General features: G+C 40.5%; 2 protein-coding genes across 2 annotated transcripts in view; both read right to left on the reverse strand.

Annotated features, from left to right (window-relative positions):
- The window catches only part of LOC129619826 (coiled-coil domain-containing protein 162-like), a 127611-nt gene extending 122626 nt beyond the window's left edge, over positions 1–4985 (reverse strand). Inside the window, exon 1 of the mRNA XM_055535239.1 lies at positions 4836–4985. Coding sequence (XP_055391214.1) covers positions 4836–4895 — 60 coding nt within the window. The 5' untranslated portion in view covers positions 4896–4985. The remainder of the gene's footprint in view (positions 1–4835) is intronic.
- A 49-nt stretch (positions 4986–5034) lies between these two features.
- The window catches only part of LOC129619829 (putative uncharacterized protein C6orf183), a 59909-nt gene continuing 37002 nt past the window's right edge, over positions 5035–27941 (reverse strand). The window contains exons 8-13 of the mRNA XM_055535250.1: positions 27779–27932; positions 26288–26445; positions 23524–23676; positions 21385–21486; positions 15550–15699; positions 5035–5443 (exon numbers count right to left, since the gene is read on the reverse strand). Coding sequence (XP_055391225.1) covers positions 5327–5443; positions 15550–15699; positions 21385–21486; positions 23524–23676; positions 26288–26445; positions 27779–27932 — 834 coding nt within the window. The 3' untranslated portion in view covers positions 5035–5326. The remainder of the gene's footprint in view (positions 5444–15549; positions 15700–21384; positions 21487–23523; positions 23677–26287; positions 26446–27778; positions 27933–27941) is intronic.

The following is a 27941-nucleotide window of genomic DNA, read 5'->3' on the forward strand; positions in this document are numbered from 1 at the left end:
TATTCTGTTATGAACAGAGTCTTTCTTTTGTTCAACAAACATTTATTAGATACCTACTAGGTGAAAGATATTGGAGAAGGAAATGGCAACCCACTCCAGTGTTCTTGCCTGGAGAATCCCAGGGATGGGGGAGCCTGGTGGACTTCTGTCTATGGGGTCGCACAGAGTCGGACATAATTGAAGCGACTTAGCAACAGCAGCAGCAGGTGAAAGATATATATGCAGCTCTCTATTTGCTTTTTGCCACCTGAACATCTATTTCGATATTTGGCAAAACCAATACAATATTGTAAAGTTTAAAAATAAAAAAAAAAAAAGAATGGCAAAGTTTCAATGCCCTTAACCAAGAGCCTGATCTTCCCAACAAACTTGTGCTAACCACATCATAGATGATGGCAACTCCAAACTTACAGATATTCATGCCAAAACCTTGGAATCAACAATGACTTCTCTCATATTCTACATCCCAACAGCCTAGAAATCATACAGAACCTAACCATTTCTCATCCTGCGTCTTCTCAGATATAGTGTCTCTAGTTTGATCAATGTAGTAGCTAGTCTCTGCTCAGCCCTTCAGTCTATTCCCAATACAGCAGCAAAGATGTTAAAAAAAAAAAAAAGTCAAATCACATCACTCTCAAAACTCTCCAAGGGCTCTTCTTCTCACTCAAAGTCCTCAGAATGATCCACAAGGCCCTGTATAATGTGTTCCAATCTCTCTAACCTCATTTGCTGCACTAAGCTCCTTGCTGTTCCTATAACACTGCTGGACACAGTTCTGCCTCCGGGCCTTCATGTTGGCTCTCCCCTCTGCCTAGCACTCTTCTCCCAGTCAGTCACATGGTCTGCTTCCTGATTTCCTTCAGGTCTTTACTCAGATTGTACCTTCTCATTAAGGCCTTCCCTTATCATCTCCCTTCCACCTGCAATATCCTATCACCAACTCTCTATCCCCTTATCCTACTTAATTTTTCACCACAGCTTCTATCACCATCTTTACCAGTCCATAAAGCCTAGGTTATTCTGTGACAAACAACCTTAAAGCTCAGTAGTCAACATTTCAAATTAATTTCTAACTTAGGCAGAGCTCACTGCAGGACTAGTTGCTTTCTAGGCTTCTCTCTTCTAGCAGTGACCCAAGGATCTAGGATGTTTCTATTTTGTGGCTTGACACATGCCTTCCACTGGCTGCAGCAGGGGAAGAGAGCTGGAGGGTCATGGGTCAGCCCTTACATGCTTTGGACTGAAGTGACACATGTCACTTCTGCTCACAGTCCACTGGCACCTCCCAACTGCAAGGGCCTAGGATTTCTGAAGAAACCTTGGTGTCAAACCTTTAGCCATTCTACAATGTCACTACAATGTCACTACAATTTAATATCTGTCTCTTTCCATTAAATAGTCCCATAATGGCAAGAATTTGTGACAGTTTTGTTTACTGCTGTATGCCTAGTGCCTAGTATATTTATTGGTCAGAACATTTGTGGGGTATATGAATGGGAGAATGAGTGAATGATGGGCTCATGGCCTGTGGGAGTAGATAAGCCAACAGTCTTGGAATGAGTCATGTGCTGTAATGTAGGTAGATAAATCAGAGGAAGAAGCACTAAGCTCTGTATAGAGATATAAGGAAGACTTCTCAGAGAGGTCATGTTTGAATGGACTTGAATAGAGTAAGCCTTTATCAAGGAGAGGAGGTGAGGGACAAAAGGGCAGTTATATATAAGACTCAGAGGCATGAACAGCTCTGCCCATTCAGAGGAAGGGCAGGCCCAGGTCCGTAAGAATGAAGGTATAGGGACAGGAGGGGGGAAATGAGGTCTGAGAGGTTGGCAGGGGCCAGCTTGCACCCAGCCTTGTAAACTTCACCAAGGGGCTTGGACTTTATCTTGTGAGAATAGAAAAATCCATGAACAGCTCAAGCGAGAGAATAAACATGATTATGTTTGGGCAAAGATCTTGAGAAATTTATAAAGCAATGAGGAGTGCTATTTTCTTATTTAAAATTCTCTCTTCCTCACCAATCTTGAAATTAGTTCCATATCCTGAGGCAATCCTAGCCTTTCATGGTCTCCTTTCTTCTGCAGCTTCATCTCCCACTACTTGCTACAATAGTCTCTGATACCGTCATGTCAAATCCAGGCAGATACTGAACATGCCATGAGGTGTCAGGCCTACGTGCCTGAAGAAGCATGCTCAAGGTCAAACAGCCAGGAAAAGCCTGCTGCCTCTCATTCTGGGGCCCTTTCTGCTGGGGCCCTTTCTGTCAAAGTGCCCATGACAGGCTGTAGGGGCTTTCCTTTTTTGGTATTATCATTGAGCAAATATGTGTTAATACTGGCCTAAGATTTTCCTTGTGGGATCAAACACACTGGGCCCAGGGAAGAGGGTTTCCATCTCAGTTGCTTCTTCTTTACCTCTGCTGGCTGCTAAGCCCAAAAATCTTTCTCCAGGTAGCCTTAGCCCTGGCCTGGTAAGATCAGTCCAACAAATTAGCATCTGTTCCTTCCATCCTCTACATGAGAAAGAATCACATAGTTAGTCTGGGCATTCTAGATTAAATGCTGACATGGCCACATACAAGGAGTGCAGCTAAATCACATGGTCCTATTAAAGACCTTGAAGAAAGGCTACCTCCTTGAGTTTCTCACATTAAAGTAGTAGCTGCTGGCAGTTTCTTAAGGGTGATGTTATTCCTACCATTTGTGAGACCATAGGAAAGAAATACTGTGTTACCCTTGAGAAACTTCTCCTATAATCAATGGGACAGGATAGGATTTGTCTCCCCTCTCCTCCTTCCTTTCCACCCTACCCCATCCTAGAACAAACAAACTGGGAGAGGGGCGCAGTGGTAAGAAAGATCTTTTTTTAATCTATTAGCAAATAACACACCCAGATGTGGTATAAGACAGGCTGGATATTAGCAAGACAAAAGATGTGTTTGTTTTATGGGTTGTGTTTGTTTCAAAAGTGTCTTAACCCTCCTCTCCAGTTCCACTGAGGGACATACTAACTGAACTTGGCTCACCATAAATTAGGATCAAGGGAAGAAGAAAGGTAAAAAGGGAAATCTGTGTACAGTGAGGAGAGGGGAGGGGGAAGTGGATAGGGAAGAAGACCAAAAAGAAGAATTTTCCAGTTACTGAGTAAGTTGGACTTGAAATGACTAGGCAGGAAAACTAAGAAAATGTTTTCTAATATCCAGAGCTGAATTATTCAATACAGTAGGCTCTAATCACATGTGGCCATGGAGCACATGAAATGTGGCTTGTCTGAGTTGAGATGTACTATACTTGTACATATGAGCTGCATACTAACAACAGGTTTTGAAGATTTAGTATGAAAAAATATGTAATATCTCATCAATGATTTCTTTATATTGATTACATGTTAGAAGGATGATATTTTAGATACACTGGGTTTAAATAGATTACATTATTAAAATTAATTTCATGTTTCTTATATGTGGCTATTAGAAAATTGTATATGACATCTGTGGTTTGTGTTATATTTCTACTGGACAGCACTACTCCAGACTGCATATGAGCAACAGTTGATAATAAGATTTCATATCCTTAATAAAACATGACAATCATAAGTCAGCAGTCATACAAGTTTAAAATATGACCTATTTAGTAGCTAAATAGATATTATTTTTCACATTTGTCAAGCTAGTATCTTTTAAGAAGATAAAAAAATCAGATTAAACTCTACCATCAAGAATAAACGTTCTGGAGATTAAGATGAACATATTGCAAAAGTGTCTACAATATTTCAAGAAAATATATTTTTCATCTTTACTCCCAAAGAAAGGGATTTAATATGAGATTTAATATGAGTTTTTTGAGATTATATAAAAATATCCAAGAGATATTAAAAGCATCAAGGGACTAGCAGGTTTTAGGAGGGATAGAAGAATTCAATATTTGTATCTTTCAAGTTTTTTTCCTACATTTATTTTTTAATCTTTTTTTTTTTTAATTGGGGCTTAGAAAACAGAAAAGAGGCAAAAAAAAAAAATACTTCTTGCAATGTCAAGGAGGGTCTTATAAGAATTTCTCTGTAAGGACATGTGGTTCTCTGAAAGGGCTACTCTTGGTCTGTTCACTATAAAGTGGATAAATCAGCAGCTGAAATGCCTGCCTTCCTTCCTATTGTGGTTTCCAGGCCTTTGTGTTCTCTGCCTATGTCCTGCTCTCAAATGGACACTGTATTTATTGTGGTTAAAAAGCCATTTCCCTTTTCACTGCAATTTTTCAAAAAAGTTATTTTCCTAGAAACTCCCACCTGTTACTTCATCATTTTAACTGATTCCAGGTGCTAAGAAGGAGTGGCTTAGAAGACAAGATAATCATGGGAAAAAAACTGTAACACAATCCTCACCCTGTGCTCGGCAGGTGTCCTGTGGGCATAGTGGTGAGCGCCTAGCCCTTGCGAGGTGCCCATGCCTCCTTTTGCTTTATTTACCCAGGAACTGCCTTCTGAGGTAGGGACCAAGCTCCCTGAAACCAAGGTAAGGCCTGAAGTGTTGATCGTCAGTGTTCGCTCAACAGATCTAAAATAGTTCAGAATTCCTAAGCAGATGCGCTGAAACAAAAAAAGAACAGGGTCATGACCCTGCCTTTGCTGGCCCACCCTACAGAGTGAAACTTACTAGGGTCCCAGAAGTTGGCAGGTCAACCCTACTGCTGAGAGAGGAACATACCACCCTCCAAAAGGCCTGATTTCATGGAAAAATCAGAACAAAGTATAAAAATGCACATTACTGGAGCAGCAGGAAAGACCCCTTTACAGACAACCAAACAATTCAGATGCATGCAAGACCATCCACATACCTGCAGCTCCCGGATCCTCAGGTGACGCAGATACAGAAAGGACAAGTAGGTCCCCCTCATCAGGACAGGATCCCTGTCACTGGGCCCAGTCCTGTCATTCAAGCCCAGCAGCTGTAGGGCCACTGCATAACTGTAACTTTAGCAGGCAGGAAAAACAGAACAAATGCTTTTCACCTCAAAGTGGTTCAGAAAATTCACATACAGCATACTAAAGTCATTTTATTTAATTTCACAATAGCTACTCTTAAAATCCACTGGAAGGAAAATAATGGCTCTATATGTACAAATTTAAAAGAAATTTCTCTTAGCACTCACTCTCATTAAAAATTCAGTCCTAGGGTGAAACATTAGTTATCTGGTCGGCTGTAACATTACTTTTATTTCAGCCTTAAATATTTTTTAGTTAACTTGTAACTGACATTATAATCAATCATTCAGTTTTTTCCCAGTGTTTAATCCATTTTCTTGAGTCACCATTAAGTGATTTCATTTTACCCTGTCTCTTTCTTCTGCTTCACAGGCTTATTAGCACACTGGCTAAGATTTAATAGTGCTGGGTCATTTTCATCTCGTTGCACTGAAAGGTCATCTTCCTTAGTGTTTTCATTCTAGGAAAAAAGTAGCATTAGTTGAATTACATAAACATTTGCAATCTTATTAACAAAATCAAAGTTGGGTTATCACAAAAGTAAATCTCTTGAAACAAGGCATATTTACATGAACAAGTAGAAGAGCATTATGATCCATTTCAACCTGACATATGAAAATCTGGGTTTCTAAAATAAATTAGAGGTCACTATTTTTACTATGATTCATTTTATGAAAAGAAGACCCATGCAATTGTAGATGTTTGGAAACCTGAAGCTCTCTAATCTAGTCTTGTCCCAGACAAGATGACATTTCCAAGCTCCAGGGGGTAGGCTAGGAGCCATAGCTTTTCTCTGATAGGTTTGTGACTCTTTCAGGCTTCTAAAATTATCCAGAATTACACAGGAAGGAATAGAAAGTGACGTCAAGTTACAGTGAATGACTTTGAAGAATGACTGAACAAACTACAAAAATACTGTTGGACTGGCAGGTCGCTGGGAAGAAAGGAAGGGGGCACAGCAGGCTAGGGTGAGTAAAGACAGAGAGCCCAGCATCCTCCAGGAACAATGAGCTAACCATAGCCCACAGAGACAAACTGCTCAGGAAATGCTGAAAGTCCACAAGTGTATTTCCCTAAGAGAACTGGACACAAAGCAGGTTAGCAGAGGGCTGATGAGAAAGCAGAACGTCACCACCAACTGTGTTCTTTCTCTCTTCCTGGGTAGGTACTTTGACATTTACTCTACCTTGTGTCTGGATCTTCGCCACAATGGCTGAGTTCATGTATTTTGACAGTTCTGAGATTTCCACTGATTGCAAATCTCATTTCCTCCTGGAAAACTGGCAGGGGCAGTGGTGTGGGAAAGAGAGTGGAGGGAATAATTAGGGGGAAAGTAAGCCTATTAAGTATTTCCCACCTGCCCAAATGTCTCTATAGTTTACTTGTGTATACCCACAGAATAAAAAGACTGGAAGGATGATATAGACCAAATGCTAGCAATACTGTTATATTTGGGTGATAAAATAATGGGTGATCTGTATATTCTTCCTTGAACTTTTTTATATTTTCCAAATTTTCTGTGATAAATACATGTCATTATTGTCATAAGAAAATGTTTCTTTTTAAAATGTTCTACTGAACTTAATGAGGGAAGCCAGGAAAAAGGTGCTTCATGTTTCCATGAACTTCCTATACAAGTTCAGGGAACATACAACACCACTTTTGTGAGCGCACACCACATACTCACACATTATCGCTGGAGATGCAGGGGAACAAGAACAGAGATAGGGGAAAATGGCTATCCTCTTCTTCCCTCTTTGGTGTGGCCAGTGAGAAGAAGCAAAAGAAGCAGCAACGGATACAGTGTTTTTTGACACATTACCATAAAGTTAAAGAACAGTGACCCATTTAAACCATATCTTAGAAATATGATGATCAATAGCAGTATTTAATGTCCATACAAAGCCATTTTCATAAATAGGTGTTTGGGGGGAGAATGGCATTGGACACAATGACTTAATTACAGGTCTGGGAAGATCCATGAAGGACTAGCTGATTCTTCTTCTGATCAGGACTGCAGTTAAATTAAGTTTTCTTCAAAAGAATATCCACAAATGCAGTCCATTTGGATCAGAATTATCTCTTTCTAGTTATATACTTTTGTCAATTAACAATGACATGAAATTTTGATATTGTTTCTTTACCTCCCAAACCTAGATCTTTACGTGAATGTCAAATTAGAGTTGTGTTTACAAAGAGTGGCCAGTCTTCCATGCTAATATTAAATAAAAGGCCAATTTACACTGTAATAGAAACATGACAAACATTATCAATATTTAGACAAGCATATTCAATGTTAAAATGGATGTGGGAAAACAGGTTTTCTTATAACTTGCTAATTAGGAAAAATGGTATTACCACTTTGGCAGGATTTATGAAAAATTTCAAATGTGCACATTCTGTAACTTAGAAAATCAGCTTCTAAATATCTATGTAAAAGATACACATCTCTGCACAGGAGGCATAAACAAGAAAGTTCAGTAACCATGGTTTCTATTAATAATAGGGGTAAAATTGCAACAAGCATCCATAGAAGGGTGGCTGCGAGATCTATAGTATATAAGAAGATATAGTGCAGCCATTAAAAAGAACAGCAGAGACAGGCCTCTAAGACATACTACTGTTTGGTGAAAAAAGTACATTGCAGAAAAATATCCATAGGGTATGACAGATGGTTCATATAGAAAACTAAAATATCAAATTATACTGTGTATATATACATATATGTATTCTTTAAATAGGGACATATGTAGGGATGAAAATGCATTGAAAAGGCCTGAAGCAATACCAGTATAAACCCGAGGTAGTAAATAGGGGGCACAAGTACTAGAGTCCCCATTAGTTCATTTAGTTTTTACTTTTGTAGTTCAAAGTTGATTTTTTAGAAACTCCTTACAGAGAAAAATCGTAACTTTACAATGAAGAAACCTGGCAAACATTAATAGCTTCACCATGTGGTCAGAATGAACATCCCAATGATGTCATGTTGGTGGCGTTTGTCTCTGATATGATGTGATGAGAAGAGCACTTCACCTCTGGGGTGTTCTTACCCAAAACCTATAATCCCAGTGTAACCACTAAAAAAACATCTGACAAACTCAAATTAGGAAACATTCTACAGGTTGCCTGGCCAGTACTGCTAAAGACTGTCAAGGTCATGATAAACAAAGACAGACTAAGGAACAGGCGCAGACCTGAGGAGACTGGGGAGATGTGACAATCCAACGCATTGTGGTGCCCTGAGAACTCTTTGTACTTGGAAACTCTTTGTACTGTCTTTGCAACCTTTCTGTAAATCTGCTGCTGCTGCTAAGTCGCTTCAGTCATGTCCAACTCTGTGTGACCCCATAGACGGCAGCCCACCAGGCTCCCCCGTCCCTGGGATTCTCCAGGCAAGAACACTAGAGTGGGTTGCCATTTCCTTCTCCAATGCATGAAAGTGAAAAGTGAAAGTGAAGTTGCTCAGTTGTGTCCGACCCTAGTGACCCCATGGACTGCAGCCTACCAGGCTCCTCCATCCATGGGATTTTCCAGGCAAGAGTGCTGGAGTGGGGTGCCATTGCCTTCTCATCTGTAAGTCTAAAACTACTCAAAAATTTAAAAAAAAAAAAAAAAAAAAACATTAAAAAACTCTCTAAAGAGAGGTTACTGGCCAAGAGTATTCACTAAGAATTTTTCAAAAACTGTTCTGAAGTTGCTGTGCAGTTAGTGCCCGTATTCTCTCAGAACTGTCAAAATGAACAGTACTGTGAGGTTTGCTTTCTTTCATGCAGAAGGGCCTTAAGAAAGTTATTTTTCATAGGATATTAGTGTTCAGAATCAGGATGCTGCTCAGCATATACACAATAAAATTCATACTTAACTGCTGCTGCTGCTAAGTCACTTCAGTCGTGTCTGAGTCTGTGCGACCCCAGAGATGGCAGCCCATCAGGCTCCCCTGTCGCTGGGATTCTCCAGGTAAGAACACTGGAGTGGGTTGCCATTTCATTCTCCAATGCATGAAAGTGAAAATTGAAAGTGAAGTCGCTCAGTCGTGTTCGACCCTAGCGACCCCATGGACTGCAGCCTACCAGGCTCCCCCGCCCATGGGATTTTCCAACTTGACTGCTACGTGCTTGTAAAATAGTAACAGAGCTTTAAAATTCATACCCACATTCCCAGTTGCCACCTTTTACTTAATCCTAATTTCATCTCACTAGTATTCAACATTCAGAATGGCAACAACATTACCACTGATGCTCTGATATTGTATAAAGTGCTTGACCAAAGCAGAAATACTGGAGTTCACAAAGTATCACCCACAGGAAAACGTGAAGGAAGATGGCCGCTGCCTATTGGTTGCTGCCTCAGGATTTGCTTTTTAAACCCTGTCCTATTTTCTGTTCCCTACTTGGATACCTCTTTCGCAGCTTGTGTGCATGGCTGATCCCTTGTTCATCAAATTTCAGTTCAGATGAACCCTTTTTTGAAAGATCTTGGCTGAACTCCCTACCAGAGGGTGCTCCTCTCTACCCCACTGCCCTCTACTTCTTGGTTTTCTGCATGGCACCCACACTTTAGAGATGCAGATTTACTTCTTTTTTTTTTTAATTTATTTTTAAATTTTATTTTATTTTTAAACTTTACAATATTGTATTGGTTTTGCCAAATATCAAAATGAATCCGCCACTTACTTCTTTGTTCACTTGTTAATTCCATGTTTCATTCCCTAAGCCAGCACAATTCCTGGCACTAAAGCAGTAGCCATGCAATTATTACTGAACAAATGAATAGGCAACTGAAAAACTTATATGACAGTAATATGGGTAATGTGTGTGTGTGTGTTTGTATGTCATGTTTCCTCCCATGTTCCACTTCTAGACTCTACAGATATTCTAAGTCTCTTTGGGTCTATATACCATAAATCAGCTTAAAAATACAGCACTCACATTTCTCTTCCTTTGGTCAATTTCAAGAACAATTTTACAAGTCAGTAACTAGCCAGATAAGACCTTTTCATTTGAAAAGACCCTGATGCTGGGAAAGATTGAGGGCAGGAGGAGAAGGGGATGACAGAGGATGAGATGGTTGGATGGCATCACCGACTCAATGGACATGAGTTTGGGTAAACTCCGGGAGTTGGTGATGGACAAGGAGGCCTGGTGTGCTGTGGTTCATGGGGTTGCAAAGAGTTGGACATGACTGAGCAACTGAACTGAACTGAACTAGCCAGAAAGTGATATTCTTTATCTTCTTTCCACCCTCCTTTCATCCTATTGGCCCCCAGGAGTTTAGTTTCCTCTGCTCTCACAGCCAAGGAAGAAAACAGATTTGTGGTGATGGCCCTCAGATGTTAATATCAGAACTTCCTGGGTAATTTCATCAGCATCTTTGACTATCAGGATCCTAGGAACAGAGGTCCTGTTCAGAGATACTTGAGCTGACTCTGCCTTCACCCCACTCCCTTTTTCCATACTCCTTGTCTCCTTCCCCACAAGTCTGGTTCAAGAAGCAGAAGAGCCAGATGTTTTTAAAATGTCCCTTTGTTAGTAGAAGGTCTTCTTGAATGCTGACATATATCTCACTGTGAAATGGCAATGGAATATGAACCATGTGGCAAATTTTTCAACTCTGGCAGGATATTAGCTGAGGAGGGGCTATCACTGGTAGCTGCACACCCTGTTGGGCAATTCAGGGGCCAGGGAGAGCCATGATATGGTAGGCTGCATCTCTTCCTGGTCTGTGTGGCCAACTCATTATTCATTAGATGCTCTAGAGTTTCTAGATTGAAAAGGTATAGAAGGTGTGTGTGTGGACATGGGCATGCTTCCAGCCTGTGTTTGCTTACAGTCAACCTGCAACTCATTAGATGCATTTCAGGCTTCACTTTTCCCCCATGCCCACCCCCAGATGGTGGACCATGATAGTGCTTCTTCCTCTAGCATTTTACTAAACTTCTCTATACCTGTGACTTTATGTGTAATTTCTAGTCACTCTATAATTATCTTTAGGGGTGAAAGTAGTAATTATGCAGAATGGGCTCACTATAAATTTATGCCCTCTTACTTCGACTGGGCTCTGTGAACTACACTGTCATCCTTCTATTTTTTTCTCACTAGTGGTTCTGTGGCCTCCCCATAGTGATACACCTCCTCATGTGTCATTCACACTGTCCACCTTACTAATGCAGACTTCTTCCTCCTCTCTCTGAATGAGCTAGGGCCATTCACAAGCTCCTGTATCTTATCTTTCTGCACCTGAAAATTCTATGTACCTTTCTGCACCTGAAAATTCATTTACCGCAAGGGAACTGACGCCATCCTCCCTTTCTCAAAATTATTCCTCTGCCTGGTTTCTTCATCTCATTCCCCCAGGGTCATCAGTTTCTTAAATTTACTGTTTGATGTCTTTCATCTCTTCTCCACTCCTCCTTCCACTCAGACTATAAACACACTATTTAAGATATTGCTATCTTAAATAGCAAATGAAACAAAACTCTATTTTTTAGAGCAACAAACAAATAATAGCTGATTACAGCTTCACATATACAGCCTTGACGTACTCCTTTTCCTATTTGGAACCAGTCTGTTGTTCCATGTCCAGTTCTAACTGTTGCTTCCTGACCTGCATATAGGTTTCTCAAGAGGCAGGTCAGGTGGTCTGGTATTCCCATCTCTTTCAGAATTTTCCACAGTTTGTTGTGACCCACACAGTCAAAGGCTTTGGTATAGTCAATAAAGCAGAAATAGATGTTTTTCTGGAACTCTCTTGCTTTTTCGACGATCCAGCAGATGTTGGCAATTTGATCTCTGGTTCCTCTGCCTTTTCTAAAACCAGCTTGAACATCTGAAAGTTCATGGTTCACGAATTGCTGAAGCCTGGCTTGGAGAATTTTGAGCATTACTTTACTAGCGTGTGAGATGAGTGCAATTGTGCGGTAGTTGGAGCATTCTTTGGCATTGCCTTTCTTTGGGATTGGAATGAAAATTGACCTTTTCCAGTCCTGTGGCCACTGCTGAGTTTTCCAAATTTGCTGGCATATTGAGTGCAGCACTTTCACAGCATCCTCTTTCAGGATTTGAAATAGCTCAACTCGAATTCCATCACCTCCACTAGCTTTGTTCGTAGTGATGCTTTCTAAGGCCCACTTGACTTCACATTCCAGGATGTCTGGCTCTAGGTCAGTGATCACACCATCATGGTTATCTGGGTCATGAAGATCTTTTTTGTACAGTTCTTCTGTGTATTCTTGCCACTTCTTAATATCTTCTGCTTCTGTTTGGTCCATACCATTTCTGTCCTTTATCGAGCCCATCTTTGCATGAAATGTTCCCTTGGTATCTCTAATTTTCTTGAAGGGATCTCTAGTCTTTCCCATTCTGTCGTTTTCCTCTATTTCTTTGCACTGATCACTAAGGAAGGCTTTCTTATCTCTTCTTGCTATTCTTTGGAACTCTGCATTCAGATGCTTATACCTTTCCTTTTCTTCTTTGCTTTTGGCTTCTCTTCTTTTCACAGCTATTTGTAAGGCCTCCTCAGACAGCCATTTTGCTTTTCTGCATTTCTTTTCCATGGGGATGGTCTTGATCCCTGTCTCCTGTACAATGTCATGAACCTCCATCCATAGTTCATCAGGCACTCTGTCTATCAGATCTAGGCCCTTAAATCTATTTCTCACTTCCACTGTATAATCATAAGGGCTTTGATTTAGGTCATACCTGAATGGTCTAGCTGTTTTCCCCACTTTCTTCAATTTAAGTCTGAATTTGGCAATAAGGAGTTCATGATCTGAGCCACAGTCAGCTCCCGGTCTTGTTTTTGCTGACTGTATAGAGCTTCTCCATCTTTGGCTGCAAAGAATATGATCAATCTGATTTCGGTGTTGACCATCTGGTGATGTCCATGTGTAGAGTCTTCTCTTGTGTTGTTGGAAGATGGTGTTTGCTATGACCAGTGTGTTGTCTTGGCAAAACTCTATTAGCCTTTGCCTTGCTTCATTCTGTATTCCAAGGCCAAATTTGCCTCTTACTCCAGGTGTTTCTTGACTTCCTACTTTTGCATTCCAGTCATGAAACAACAGACTGGTTCCAAATAGGAAAAGGAGTACGTCAAGGCTGTATATTGTCACCCTGCTTATTTAACTTATATGCAGAATACATCCTGAGAAACGCTGGGCTGGAAGAAGCACAAGCTGGAATCAAGACTGCCGGGAGAAATATCAATAACCTCAGATATGCAGATGACACCACCCTTATGGCAGAAAGTGAAGAGGACCTAAAAAGCCTCTTGATGAAAGTGGAAGAGGAGAATGAAAAAGTTGGCTTAAAGCTCAACATTCAGAAAACTAGGATCATGGCATCTGGTCCCATCACTTCATGGGAAATAGATGGAGAAACAGTGGAAACAGTGTCAGACTTTATTTTGGGGGGCTCCAAAGTCACTGCGGATGGTGATTGCAGCCATGAAATTAAACGACACTTACTCCTTGGAAGGAAAGCTATGACCAACCTAGATAGTATATTCAAAAACAGAGACATTACTTTGCCAACAAAGATCTGTCTAGTCAAGGCTATGTTTTTTCCAGTAGTCATGTATGGATGCGAGAGTTGGACTGTGAAGAAAGCTGAGCACCAAAGAATTGATGCTTTTGAACTGTGGTGTTGGAGAAGACTCTTGAGAGTCCCTTGGACTGCAAGGAGATCCAACCAGTCCGTCCTAAAGGAGATGAGTCCTGGGTGTTCTTTGGAAAGAATGATGCTAAAGCTGAAACTCCAGTACTTTGGCCACCTCATGTGAAGAGTTGACTCATTGGAAAAGATCTGATGCTGGGAGGGATTGGGGGCAGGAGGAAAAGGGGACGACAGAGGATGAGATGGCTGGATGGCATCACCAACTTGATGGACGTGAGTTTGAGTGTACTCCGGGAGTTGGTGACGGACAGGGAGGCCTGGTGTGCTGCAATTCATGGGGTTGCAAAGAGTCAGACATGACTGAGTGACTGAACTGAACTGAACAGCTTCAAAAAATCTTATAGCTCTGAGGCACTTTGCTCATGGTCCCAAGGTTAAGGATCTGCCGTGTGATGCAGGGGACATGGGTTCGATCTCTGGTTCATGAACTGAGATCTCACATGGCTTGGGGCAACTGAGCCCCAGTGCCATAGCTACAGAGTCTGTGCTCTCTGGAGCCTGAATGCTGCAACTAAGACCCAACACAGCCAAATAAATTTTAAAAAATCTTATAGTTCCGTTGCAAAGATAAGTATCCACTAGCTTTGTATAGAAACTTTCCTTCATTGGTAAACTCCATGCCTATCCTATATAGTAGCTATCTATCTGACTTCCCTGCCTCCAATCTTTCCCTCTTTCAATCCAACTGATACCCAGTTGCCACATTAATCCTCCTATGGATTAAGCACAAATTCCTTAGTCTGGAATTCTGGGCATTCACAAGGTACCTCTCCTCCCTGTTAAAAAAACTTCTCTTCACTCTATTTCCACATGAATCTTCCACTCAACCCAACTGAGCTTGAACACTCCATAGAGAGTATCTCCTCTGTATTATTGTTCAAGTTTCTCTTCTAGAATAGGCTGCCTACTTCCTTCTCCACTACCACTTTCCTAAGCCTCATGCTTCCTTCAGAAAGTGAAAGTGAAGTCGCTCAGTCATGTCCGCCTCTTTGTGACCCCATGGACTGTAGCCTACCAGGTTGCACCATCCATGGGATTTTCCAGGCAAGAATACTGGAGTGGGTTGCTGTTTCCTTCTCCAGGAGATCTTTCCAACCCAGCGACTAACCTAGATCTCCTGCATTGTAGGCAGATGCTTTACCATCTGAGCCAGCAGGGAAGTCCCTAGTGGCTCAAAGAAAATTTCTAAGGTCTATAAACAGGTGGTGAGTTGAACAGAAAGGCATATTGGTTATTTCTTCCTGTTGTACCTGGTGGAGGTTGATGTTGCTATATATTTATGACCAAATCTCCCATATTTGGTCATAGTTGCCATGGGAAGCCACATGTGTTGAATGAGACTAAGGCAGCAAGATTGTTTCCTTCAAGCCCAGCTCAATTTCCTCCTCCTTCAAGAGATTTCCCCCAATAGAATCAACCCTGTGAAGACCACACTCCCTGTAAACACTCACAATATTTAAAGACAGTGAAAGTGAAAGTGAAGTCGCTCAGTTATGGTTGACTCTTTGCAACCCCATAGACTGTAGGAAAAGATTTCTCCTACCAGGCTCGTCCATGGGATTTTCCAGGCAAGAATACTGGAGTGGGTTGCCATTTCCTTCTCCAGGGGATCTTCCCAACCCAGGGATCGAACCCTGGGTCTCCCACGTTGTGGGCAGATGCTTTACCATCTGAGCCATGCCCAACTCACTAGTATTCAGCACTAGAGTGCGCAACTCTGCATTGGTACTTATCCCTTGAGTATAAACCCTGGTAGCAAGAACATATTGTATTATACCTCTTTATAGTCCTCTTTTGGGGGAGGATCTCTAAAAACCTACCAAAGTAAATTTCTAAGGTCTATAAACAGGTGGTGAGTTGAACAGAAAGGCATATTGGTTATTTCTTCCTGTTGTACCTGGTAGAGGTTGATGTTGCTATAAATAGTCTCCCAGATTTGGTCATAGTTGCCCTGGGAAGCCACACATGTTGGATGAGATGAAGCCAGCAAGACTGTCTTTGCAGCATGATCCTGGAGCACTTGCATTACTCGCTCAGGATTGGAAATCTTGAGTAGAACACAGAGAAGAGATGGCTGGGAGAAGGGTTATTCCATTCTTCTCAGCAAGAATTTGGTCACATACACATGAATAATAAGAAGTCCCAGGTGGGACTTTATTCATTTAAAAAATAAAAGTAAACTCAAACATCGTAGTTCCCTTAGGCATGTTCCTCCAAAGAACACTACGTATTCAAATATACATAAGCAACTAATTAAAAAGCTCTGTGACAACCCCTGAAACACAGTAGCAAGTAGCACCCCGACACATGTTGTGGCACCAATGAAAAGATAAACTCTCCTCACTTTTAGGTTTGTCTACTCTTAGGAAGTTGCCAGGAGATGGAGGAGGAGGCATCTGGGTAGTGTGAGAAAAGCACAGGCTCTATAAGGACACAGCCCTGGGCTCATATTCCTGCTGAAATCCTGGCTTTTCATGTAGAACAGGATAACAACACTAATGAGTTCTTTCTCAGAATTGGTGCATGCTTGGCATGTAGTAGATGCTGAATAAATGTTCCTCTAGAGGTAAAAACTCACAGTCCCAGAGCTGAACTTCTACTTCAGCGATACACATATTACTATATTTCAATTATTTTAATATCACAAGGAACCTTCAAAGATTATTTAGTCCTATCTCTATCAAAATTCCAATGTTTTTTTTTTTGGCTAAAGGAGAAAAATTCATCCTAAAATGCATATGGGATCTCATGTTCAGTCATGTCTGACTCTTTGCGACCCCGTGGACTGTAGATCGCCAGGTTCCTCTGTCCATGGGATTGTCCTGGCAAGAATACTGGAGTGGGTTGCCATTTCCTCCTCCAGGGGATCTTCCTAACACAGGGACTGAACCTGCATCTCCTGTGGCTCCTGCACTGGCAGGTGGATTCTTTACCACTGAGCCACCTGGGAAGCCCCAAATAGCCAAAATAATTTTGAAAAAGAAAAACAAAGTTGGAAGACTCAAAATCCCTGATTTCAAAACATACTACAAAGCTACCTTAGGCAAAATGGCATGGTACTGGTATACATTGGATATACAGACCAGTGGAATAAAATGGCAAGCTTAGAAATAAACTTCTGAGTGCATAACCAAATGATCTTAGTAAAGGTGCCAACACCATGCAAAAGAGAAGGAACAAGGAACATATATATAACTATGATTGATCCATGTTGATGTATGGCAGAAACCAACACAATACTGTAATTATCCTTCAACTAAAAATAAATAAATTAAGAAAAAAAAGAGAAGGGACAGTCTCTTCAACAAATGGTGCTGGGGAAAAAAATGGATATTCACATACAATATAATAAAGTTGGATCCTTATACCATATATAAAAGTTAACTCAAAATGGATTAAAAATCTAAATGTAAGACCTAAAACTATAAAAGTCTTAATAGAAAATGGGGAAATTTTCATGATATTGAACTTGGCAATGATTTCTTGGATATGACACAAAATGAACAGGCAAAAAAAAAAAAAATAGATGAATGTGACTCAGTCAAACTTAAACAATTCTGTGTATCAAAGGAAAAAATTAACAGAGTGAAAAGGCAACTTAAATAATGAGAGAATAATTTGCAAATAATGTATATGATAAGGGGGTAATGTCCAGAATATATAAGGAAAGCTCCTACAATTCAACCATAAAAAAATCAAATAACTCAATCAAAAATAGGCAAAGAACTTCAAGGAAAAAGAAAGAACTTCAAAGGAATTTCTCCAAATATGATATAAAAATGGCCAAAAATCATATGAAAAAGTGCTCAAAATTACTAATCATTAGAGAAATTCAAACTCTTGCCTGGAAAATCCCATGGACGGAGGAGCCTGGTAGGCTGCAGTCCATGGGGTTGCTAAGAGTCAGACACGACTGAGTGACTTCACTTTCACTTTTCACTTTCCTGCACTGAAGAAGGAAATGGCAACCCACTCCAGTGTTCTTGCCTGAAGAATCCCAGGGACGGGGGAACCTCGTGGGCTGCCGTCTATGGGGTCGCACAGAGTCGGACACGACTGAAGCGACTTAGCAGCAGCAGCAGCAAAGAAATTCAAAAAGGAAAAAAAATCACATTGAAACATCACTTCATATCTACTAAGATGACTAATATTAAAAAAAAGAAAGAAAATAACAAGTGTTAATGAGGATATGGAGAAACAGAACCCTTCAGCACTATTGGTGAGGTTGTAAAATGCTGCAACTACCATGGAAAATACTATGGCGCTTCCTCAAAAAGAGTTAAAAAGAGAATTATATTATGGTCCAGAAATTCTACATCTGGGTAAATATACAAAAGAACTGAAAGCAGGATTTCAAAGAGTTATTTTCATATCCATGTTAACAGTAGTCTTGTTCACAATAGCCATGAAGTAAAAGCAACCAAAATGTTCAACAACAAATGAATAGACAAAATGTAGTGGATACATACAAAGAAATATTCAACCTCAAAAAGGAAGGAAATTCTAACAAATTCTGCAAATGAACCTTGAGGATATTATGGAGGGTAAAATAAGCAGTCACAAAAAGACAAATCCTGTATGATTCCATAATATGTGGTGCCTGGAGTAGTCAAACTCACAGAAACAGAAAGCAGAATGGTGGTTACTAGAATTTAGAGGCAGAGAGGAACGAGGAGTAATTATTTAATGGGTAAAGAGTTTCAGTCTGCCAGATGAAAAGAGTTCTGGAGATGGATGTTGGTGATGGCTGTATAACTTTATGAACTTACTTAATACAACCAAACTGTACACTGAAAAATGGTTAAATGGCAAATTTCAGGTTATGTATAATTTTACCACAATTTGAGGGAAGAGAAGGAAAAAATAATATAAAAGGATGCTGCGTAACACTCACTTCATTTTCGCCAATGTAATTTCTTGCAAAATTATAGTACAATATCACAAGCTAGATACTGGCTTGTATATTGACTGTCACGATCTACAATACACAGTATACAGTACAGATTCATCATAAGGATCCTTCATATTACCCATCTATAATTATACTTCATCTCCTTCCCCGCCATTCTCTTATTAACCCCCAGAATCCATGAATCTGTTCTCCATTTCTATAATTCTGTCATTTTAAGAGTTTGCAGGGCTTCCCTGATAGCTCAGTTAATAAAGATTAACTGCAATGCAGGAGACCCCAGTTCAATTCCTAACAAAAGCAGAAGATATTAAGAAAATGTGGCAAGAATACACAGAAGAACTATACAAAAAAGATCTTCATGACCCAGATAACCATGATGGTGTGATAACTCACCTAGAGCCAAACATCCTGTAATGTGAAGTCAAGTGGGCCTTAGGAAGCGTCACTAAAAACAAAGCTGGTGGAGGTGATGGAATTCCAGTTGAGCTATTTCAAATCCTGAAAGAGGATGCTGTGAAAGTGCTGCACTCAATATGCCAGCAAATTTGGAAAACTCAGCAGTGGCCACAGGACTGGAAAAGGTCAATTTTCATTCCAATCCCAAAGAAAGACAATGTAAAGAATATTCAACCTAGCGCACAATTGCACTCATCTCACATGCTAGGAAAGTAACACTCAAAATTCTCCAAGCCAGGCTTCAACAGTACATGAACCATGAACTTCCAGATGTTCAAGCTGGATTTAGAAAAGGTAGAGGAACCAGAGATCAAATTGCCAACATCCACTGGATCATCAAAAAAACAAGAGAGTTCCAGAAAAACATCTACTTCTGCTTTACTGACTATGCCAAAGCTTTGACTATGTGGATCACAATAAACTGTGGAAAATTCTGAAAGAGATGGGAATACCAGACCACCTGACTGGCCTCTTGAGAAACCTATATGCAGGTCAGGAAGCCACAGTTAGAACTGGACATGGAACAACAGACTGGTTCCAAATAGGAAAAGGAGTTTGTCAAGGCTGTATATTGTCACCCTGCTTGTTTAACTTACATGCAGAGTATATTATGAGAAATGCTGGGCTGGAAGAAGCACAAGCTGAAATCAAGATTGCTGGGAGAAATATCAATAACCTCAGATATGCAGATGATACCACCCTTATGGCAGAAAGTGAAGAGGAACTAAAAAGCCTCTTGATGAAAGTGAAAGAGGAGAGTGAAAAAGTTGGCTTAAAGCTCAACATTCAGAAAATGAAGATCATGGCATCTGGTCCCATCACTTCATGGGAAATAAATGGATAAACAGTGAAAACTGTCAGACTTTGTTTTTTGGGGCTCCAAAGTCACTGCAGATGGTGATTGCAGCCATGAAATTAAAAGACACTTACTCCTTGGAAGGAAAGTTATGACAAACCTAGATAGCATATTGAAAAGCAGAGACATTATTTTGCCAACAAAGGTCCGTCTAGTCAAGGCTATGGTTTTTCCAGTGGTCATGTATGGATGTGAGAGTTGGACTGTGAAGAAAGCTGAGCACCGAAGAATTGATGCTTTTGAACTGTGGTGTTGGAGAAGACTCTTGAGAGTCCCTTGGACTGCAAGGAGATCCAACCAGTCCATTCTGAAGGAGATGAGTCCTGGGTGTTCTTTGGAAGGAATGATGCTAAAGCTGAAACTCCAGTACTTTGGCCACCTCATGCGGAGAGGTGACTCATTGGAAAAGACTCTGATGCTGGGAGGGATTGGGGGCAGGAGGTGAATGGGATGACAGAGGATGAGATGCCTGGATGGCATCACCGACTTGATGGATGTGAGTTTGACTGAATTCCAGGAGTTGGTGATGGACAGGGAGGCCTGGCGTGCTGCGATTCATGGGGTCACAAAGAGTCGGACATGAGTGAACGACTGAACTGAACTGAACTGAAAGGACATCCAGGTTGTTTGTAGTTTTTGGTTATTGTGAATAAAGCAGATATAAATTTTCATGAAAAACAAGAAGGAACGAAATCTGGTCACATGGTACAACATGGATGAACTTGAGGACATTCTAGTAAGTGAAACGAAGCCAGCACAAAAAGACAAATACTGTATATCCTATTTATATGAAGTATCTAAGAGTAGTCTAATTCAGAAACAGAAAGTAGAATGGTGGTTTCTTGGGGCTGGGAGGAAGAGGAAATAGGGCGTTGTTTAGTAGGCAGAAAGTTTCATTTTTACAAGATGAAAAAGTTCTGGAGATCTATTTCACAACACTGTGAATATACTGAACACTGATGAATCATACACTTAAAAATGGGTCAGATGATACATTTTATGCTATGCGTTTATTTTTTTTACCATAGTAAAAGTAAGATAGTTCAATGTTTAGTCCACTAGTTTGGTTTCACAAATGAGGAAATGAAAACTGAAAGAGGTTATGTGACTAGAGCAATATCACACAGAGATATTGGTGTGATATCTCTTTAATATCACACCCCTCTTTAACTAGTGTTAAAGCCAACTCTTCTGACAAGCGTCACTAATGAAAGCTAACAGGATATAAAATCTGGCAATTAGATTAAACAATTCCAAATAAAGCCTTCATAGTGAATCCATTGGAGAAGGAAATGGCAATCCACTCCAGCGTTCTTGCCTGGAGAATCCCAGGGACGAGGGAGCCTGGTGGGCTGCCGTCTGTGGGGTCGCACAGAGTCAGACACACCAGAAGCAACTTAGCAGCAGCAGCAGCAGTGAATCCATGGCTAACATTTTTTAAAAGTGGAAAGAGTTCAATTTTCTGAGAACAGAATTTTATCTACAAGGAAACATGGTTACTTTTTTACCTTCAAAAACTTTGCTTGGAGTTGCATTAATACATCTATTCTTCTCCGTTCTTTTAGTTTGGTCAAAAGCTTCTTTTGCCAAGGATCACATTTTGGCTTAATCTAGTGGACAAACACATACACACAAACTTAAATATAACAGAATGGTTCTCAATAAAAGTTGCAAATAAAGAGAAACAAGGACTTTCTGAAATGGGATCTGGCCTCAGTGGTAGTTTTCTAGAGCATGTGAAGTCTTGGCAAGGGTCTGTGTGGATTCTCAGGTCTGTGGAGGGAGAGGGCAACAGCAGTTCCTATTGGTACCTGGCCTGAGACGCAGTAGCTCCATCTAGAATGACACGGCACCATTTGCTGGCAGAAGGGACCCTAAATCCATCAGTGTTGGGCACTGCACTAACTTTATGGGGCAAGAGAAGTTTGCCCACAAAATCTCCTTGTGGCTCCACATGTAAAACTTCACCTTTCATGTTAGCAAGCTGTATTTCAAAAATTAGTTCTTGAGTACTTCAATGTACTCATAACTTTAAAATTTAGATCTGACTCTAAACTCCAGCCTGTTATATCCAACTATCTCCTTGATATTTATACTTGAATAGCAAGTATAATAATCTAAAACAGAAAGTCCGGCTTTCCTTACACCAACCGCCTATTTGCTCAAGCCCCAGATTTAGGAATAACCTGTGATTTCTCTGCTTTCCTTCCATCCATCTTTATCACATAAGATGGTTCCTTCATGACACAGCTGATCCTCATTATTCATGGATTTTGTATTTTTGGATTTGCCTACTCACTGAAACTTCTTTGTCATCCCCAAATCAATACAGAACTTTCCTGGACATTCATGGACATGCACAGGATGGTTGAAAAGTTCAACCCAATTCCCAGCTGAGGACAAACAAGGTGACATTCACCTATTTACTACTTACTTGAGTGTGTACTATAAACAAATGTTCTTTTTATGGCCTAATTACTGCCAGGTTTTTATACTTTTTGTGCTTTTCATTAGTAATTTCACTATTTAAAATGGCCTCCAACAGGGGGCTGAAGAGCTGTCTAGTGTTCCTAAGTATAGGAAGGCTGTGATGTGTCTTGTAGAAGGACAAGTGTTCAAAAAGCTTCGTTCAGGTATGAGTTATAGTGCTATTGGCCATGAGTTTGATGTTAATGAATCAACAGCATATATTGAATAAAGTCTCTTCAAATAGAAACACATATAAAACTAGTTATGTATAGATCAATTGATGAACCTAACCTTTTATTTCCCCTATGAGCAGTGGTTTAGGATTTGTTAATTCAGTATTTGTGGCAAGTTTACAGAACATGACTCCCCTCAAACAATGAGAATCAACTGTGTTTACCACTATCTCAAATCAACTCATTTAACCTACTCACTTTTGAATAATTGTGAATTGTGTCTCTCCAGCACCAAGGGCCATGTATGACACACAGAATGCAGTCAGTAAACAGTTCTGGACTAAAAAACTGGATTTACACAATTCAAGTATAACTTTGAATGTTCTTTATTCTTGCCAAGTAGCCCAGGTCACTAACAACAAGAAAGGAGTTCTGACTCAATCGGATCAGATCAGATCAGATCAGTCGCTCAGTCGTGTCCGACTCTTTGCGACCCCATGAATCACAGCATGCCAGGCCTCCCTGTCCATCACCACCTCCCGGAGTTCACTGAGACTCACGTCCATCGAGTCAGTGATGCCATCCAGCCATCTCATCCTCTGTCGTCCCCTTCTCCTCCTGCCCCCAATCCCTCCCAGCATCAGAGTCTTTTCCAAGGAGTCAACTCTTCGCATGAGGTGGCCAAAGTACTGGAGTTAGAGATGGGCAAAAGAATATGCGAGAAGTTCCAGAAAAGGTAGATCAGCCTCGCTAACTTCAACAGACTCAAGGCAGGAAGGAGCTGGGGGATGGTGGTACACGAGCCCAGGTTTTCTAAGCCGCCTCTCCTAAGTCAGGCAGGCACCTACCCTTGCTCCCAGGGCACAGTTTGCTGAGGGCATTGAGGAGAGGGGATAGCAGGCATCTGACAGACCTGATGCTGCCAGGTCGTCTGGCCTCCTTGGAGAACACTCTGTGACATGGCTGACATCATTTACAAGTGACCGTCACCACAGTGCTCCTTACCTTTATAAAGGAAGTCCAGTTGGCTCTCTTTTTCAAGGCCCTACGAGGTCCTGCCAAATTCAAATTTTCCACTTTAGCTATCCCAGCATTATAGTCTGGAAACGTTTGCATTCTCTGTTGCTCCATGAAGATGCTTTGAAATTTTTGGGAAACCTAAACAGGATGGAGAAAAGAGAAGCCCAGGGGCGAAAAATAGTCTCAGGCTGGAGGCAATTTCAAGAACAGGTACTGACTGCCTCTGAAAGAGTCTTGGAGTCAAACTATTTTATACAACACGATTCTGTGACAGTGATAGGACTTAAATGTAAACACCTAAGGGGCACATGCTTTCAGTCAGCCTATTACTATAACCATGTGTGTGTTACTTGTTCTGAATACCTGCTCCTAAGATTGGAAATAATGTAATATATTTATTTATATATATATTTAAATGGACCCTCAACGGGCAGTAGACTGTCTTTCTTTGGGAATACATTCCCTTTTCCTGACCACCTGGTAAATGAGAAAATTTAAGGGTTAGATAAATCCTGCTCCCAGAAGCCTGACCAGGATTTTGCTAGAGAGAAGAGTCCAGATGCTGAAACCTGTTAAAACTCCTTACGGTACATCAATCACACACCTCGCATCTCAGTTCCAGACTGAGGCTTTCCATGATATAACTGCCTACTGCTAAGATGCAGACACTGCGTGCTCCCTTCTCGGGCAGACCCAGCCTCCCTGTGCAACTGCCTTCATCAGTGCCCCGGCCACCTGCGTCACGACTTCCTCAGTGCAAGGAGGGCTTGTGCAGGGAGTCTCAAGAATCTACCCCATGGTGATGGCTGCAAAACAATGTGAATGCTCTTACTACCACTTAGCTGTACACTTAGAAATGGTTAAAATGGTAAGTCTTATGTATATTTAATTACAGAGAAAGAGAGAGAACCTGACACACACTAGGGCCTGAAAAAAGTTTCCGGAATGAGTAAGTTCAGTGAGACACAGAACTAAAGAGTCTTTCAGTTAATGCTGGTACTTTCCAGGCTGTGCTATTCAATACTATTGCTCCTAGCCATATGTGGCAATTTAACATTTAAACGCAAATGTATAAAAATTAGATAAAATTTAAAATTTAGTTCCTCCTTTACACTACCCAATGTTTCACAGTCACATGTGACTGACTAGTGGTTACCACATTAGACAGACACAGATCATACCCATCAGTGCACAAAGTTCAATGAGATGGTGCCAGTCTAAGCTAGAGTGGCAAACTTTTTCTTAAAGGGCCAGATGGTAAATATTTTAGACTTTGCAAACCACATGGTCTCTGTTACAACTACTCAATGCTGCAGTTACAGTGTGAAAGCAGCCACAGACAGTACATAAATGAAAGGGCATGGCTGTATTCCAATAACACTTAGCTTTAACAAACACTAGGAGGTGGGCTGCGGGCTGTAGTTTGCTGACCCTGCTCTAGGGCTTTGGAAAACCAAAATAAACACTCCTCCTGTTTATAGAAATTTGTCCTACACAAAAAAATGTGTTGTAATGTGATTATCTTGGGAGTACAATTAGCACTGCACATAATACTGTTACAAGAAAATCAAAAGTGGAAACTCTCTCTATGTGAAGACAAGCTGTTCTTTGGGGAGAAGGCTGCTCTGTGGGAGAGTTCTGCAGCCTCAAGTTCTTTTGTTATCACTGATGATAGTCTCCTGTGCCATAACCTATCTTTATTTATTTGGACTCTTTTTAACACTGTCTTGTTCTGATTCTGGTTTGGGTCTATCATAATACTTGCTGATAATGAATGAGGGTGAGGATACTCCCATAGAAGCACTCTCTACTGGAGACAGTGCTGCTACTGATATGAAAAGAAAGACAAAAGCTAAACATCACCACCTTCAAAGAAACCAGAGGACATGTGATACAACTGGTTCCAGTGAGCTTAAAGAGTCCATGTTACATAATAAAAGAAATAATCCCAGTAAAATAATGCTGGAACAAATACACATGGATGTGAAACTTCAAGGTAAAAGTAAATGGTGATATAGTAAGCAAGTAAGTAAGTGGTTCCTTCTTACACAAAGGGTGTTCAAAAACATACAGATTTGATCTTTGCCTTTTTGGATTAATCAACTTATTATTTTTACCTAGCAAATACATATATTTACGAATATTATACACCCAGATCTAGAAAAATATCTTTTGTTGAAACTCTGGCTAAAAAGTTTATTATTGTAAATTTGAGGTTCTCTATGTATAATCCTATTTTTTTTCCTTTGAAACAAGTTCTAACATGGCTTTTGATAATACGATTTTTTTATTCAAGGAGGTGCAACACCATGAGATAGCAAACTATGACTGCTTAACTTTAAAAATCACTACACAATATACACTGTACTGAATATAAAGCATTTTGCCAACTGAAGAGCTATTGGTACACTTTCTGAGAATCAAAGGGCTTTAGACACTAGACAACTCCATACTAAAAAAATGTCAAATCTTGGCTAGGTTTACATCATCTATTATGGACTACAACCTACCATTTTCTTTAAATTCTGCAGAAAAAATAATCCTACAATCCCTCTGGGTTGGATATTCAAGGGTTTCAAAATTCTAACAGAGAGAAAGTTCAACTGCTAGTCTAAATCTCACCTGTTACTATTATATTTTATCACTCTAGAAACAATTGCGGCAGTGTGAATATCCAACTTCATGGCAGATACTAGTATTTTCTTTCATGAACACCTATATTTGCATTAAGAAAGAATCCATAAAGTACCAAGGCAAAAAGTTCTGTCTCCTTAGACGCATCGCTCAGCTCTTCCACGTCATATGAGATACTGAAATGCGAGAGCAGAAGCCTCAGCTGAGGTTTCAGTTCTTCTGTTTCTGTTGTGTGTTGGGGCAGAACGAAAGCAGTTTCTGTTCTCATTGGCCCTGAAAATATCCAAAATCAAGAGCATTAACATCAATGAATACCAGTCTCAGAGGGAAAAAGGAGAGTCCTTTGAAAAAACTGAAGTCAGGGCCTCTTGCATGGATGGTGAGGGCCGTTCTGCTCCATGCCCAGCCTTCTCTGCCACAGTTTGTAGACTGCACACACTCAGCCAGGCTTATCTGACAAACTCCTGGTGCTGGTTTTCTGGGGGAGGTAGTTAGGACACCCCCTTCTCGTAGCCTGCAGGAGAAATCCAACAGACCCTTTGGGGAATGACTTAGTGAGAACAGAACTACCTGTAGTCCTTTGGGGTAGACAAAGAATATGAATTCCAAGTTAACAAACAAATCAGGAGAAGCTGAGAACCCTCACCTCCTTTCACCTGGCTCACTCTTACACATCTTTAAGCACCCAGATTGGACTTCCCATTTGAGACACCTTCTCTGATTCCCCACAACAGGGCTGGCTGCCTCTCCAGGTGCAACTGGTAAATTCATCACTCAGAGTAAAAACCTGATCAGATTTCTAAGTCATCTGTAACATAAGGTAAGGGTAAGAAGACTATTAAATTGATTCAGATAAGGGAAGTCTTTAAAGATCATGTAAAACTAAAAATGAAGGGACTCTGCTCAATGTTATGTGACAGCCTGGATGGGAGGGGGGGTGGGGGGAGAATGGATACATGTATATGTACGGCTAAGTCTCTTCACTGTTCACATGACACTATCACAACATTGTTAATTGGCTATACCCCAATACAAAATGTTTTTGGTATTTAAAAAAAATAGAAATGAAAAGTTTTCAATCCTGGGGAAAAAAATGAAGGTGACCTTAGTGATCACTTAATCTAAAAGGTTTATTTTGGAGATGAGTAAATTGAGGCCCAAGGAGATGAAATGACTTAAACATGTAGGCTCACAGTGAGGCCACAACAGAATAGGCCTAGAGCCCAGTACTCCCAACTTCAAGTTTATTGCTTTTTCCCCCCTCTTAATTGTCTAGCTATAAAGATGGAGATAATAATTTCTAAGAGAAGTGTTTGTTGTTTTTTTCCACCAGAAAATATTAGATTAACACTTGTTAATTAAGAAGATAAAACTTTGGGGAATTCCCTGGCAGTCCAGTGGTTAGGATTTGGTGCTTTCACCACCGGGGCCCAGGTTTGATCCCTGGTCAGGGAACTAAGATCCTATAGACTGCATGGCATGGCCAATTTTTTTTTTTAAGATATAATTTTTTGGTACATAGAAAAATTTCAAGCAAGATCAGGTGCACACATGAAAAATCACAATCTTTTCTCCACATTTCCTAAGGCGAAAGAAGACTTCTTACCTGAAACACTGGTATTCATAGAGTCTGGAGATGCAGAACCCTGGATGTCAGGGTCAGTGTCATCAACAGGAAACTTTTCATTTTCCTGACCAACTTCAGGGACTTCATCAACAGCTACACTCAGAGCTTTGGAGATGGGTAAATACTGGAGAGCCTACGGAAA

Source organism: Bubalus kerabau, chromosome 9 (assembly GCF_029407905.1).
Source record: "Bubalus kerabau isolate K-KA32 ecotype Philippines breed swamp buffalo chromosome 9, PCC_UOA_SB_1v2, whole genome shotgun sequence".
NCBI classification, from domain to species: domain Eukaryota; kingdom Metazoa; phylum Chordata; class Mammalia; order Artiodactyla; family Bovidae; genus Bubalus; species Bubalus kerabau.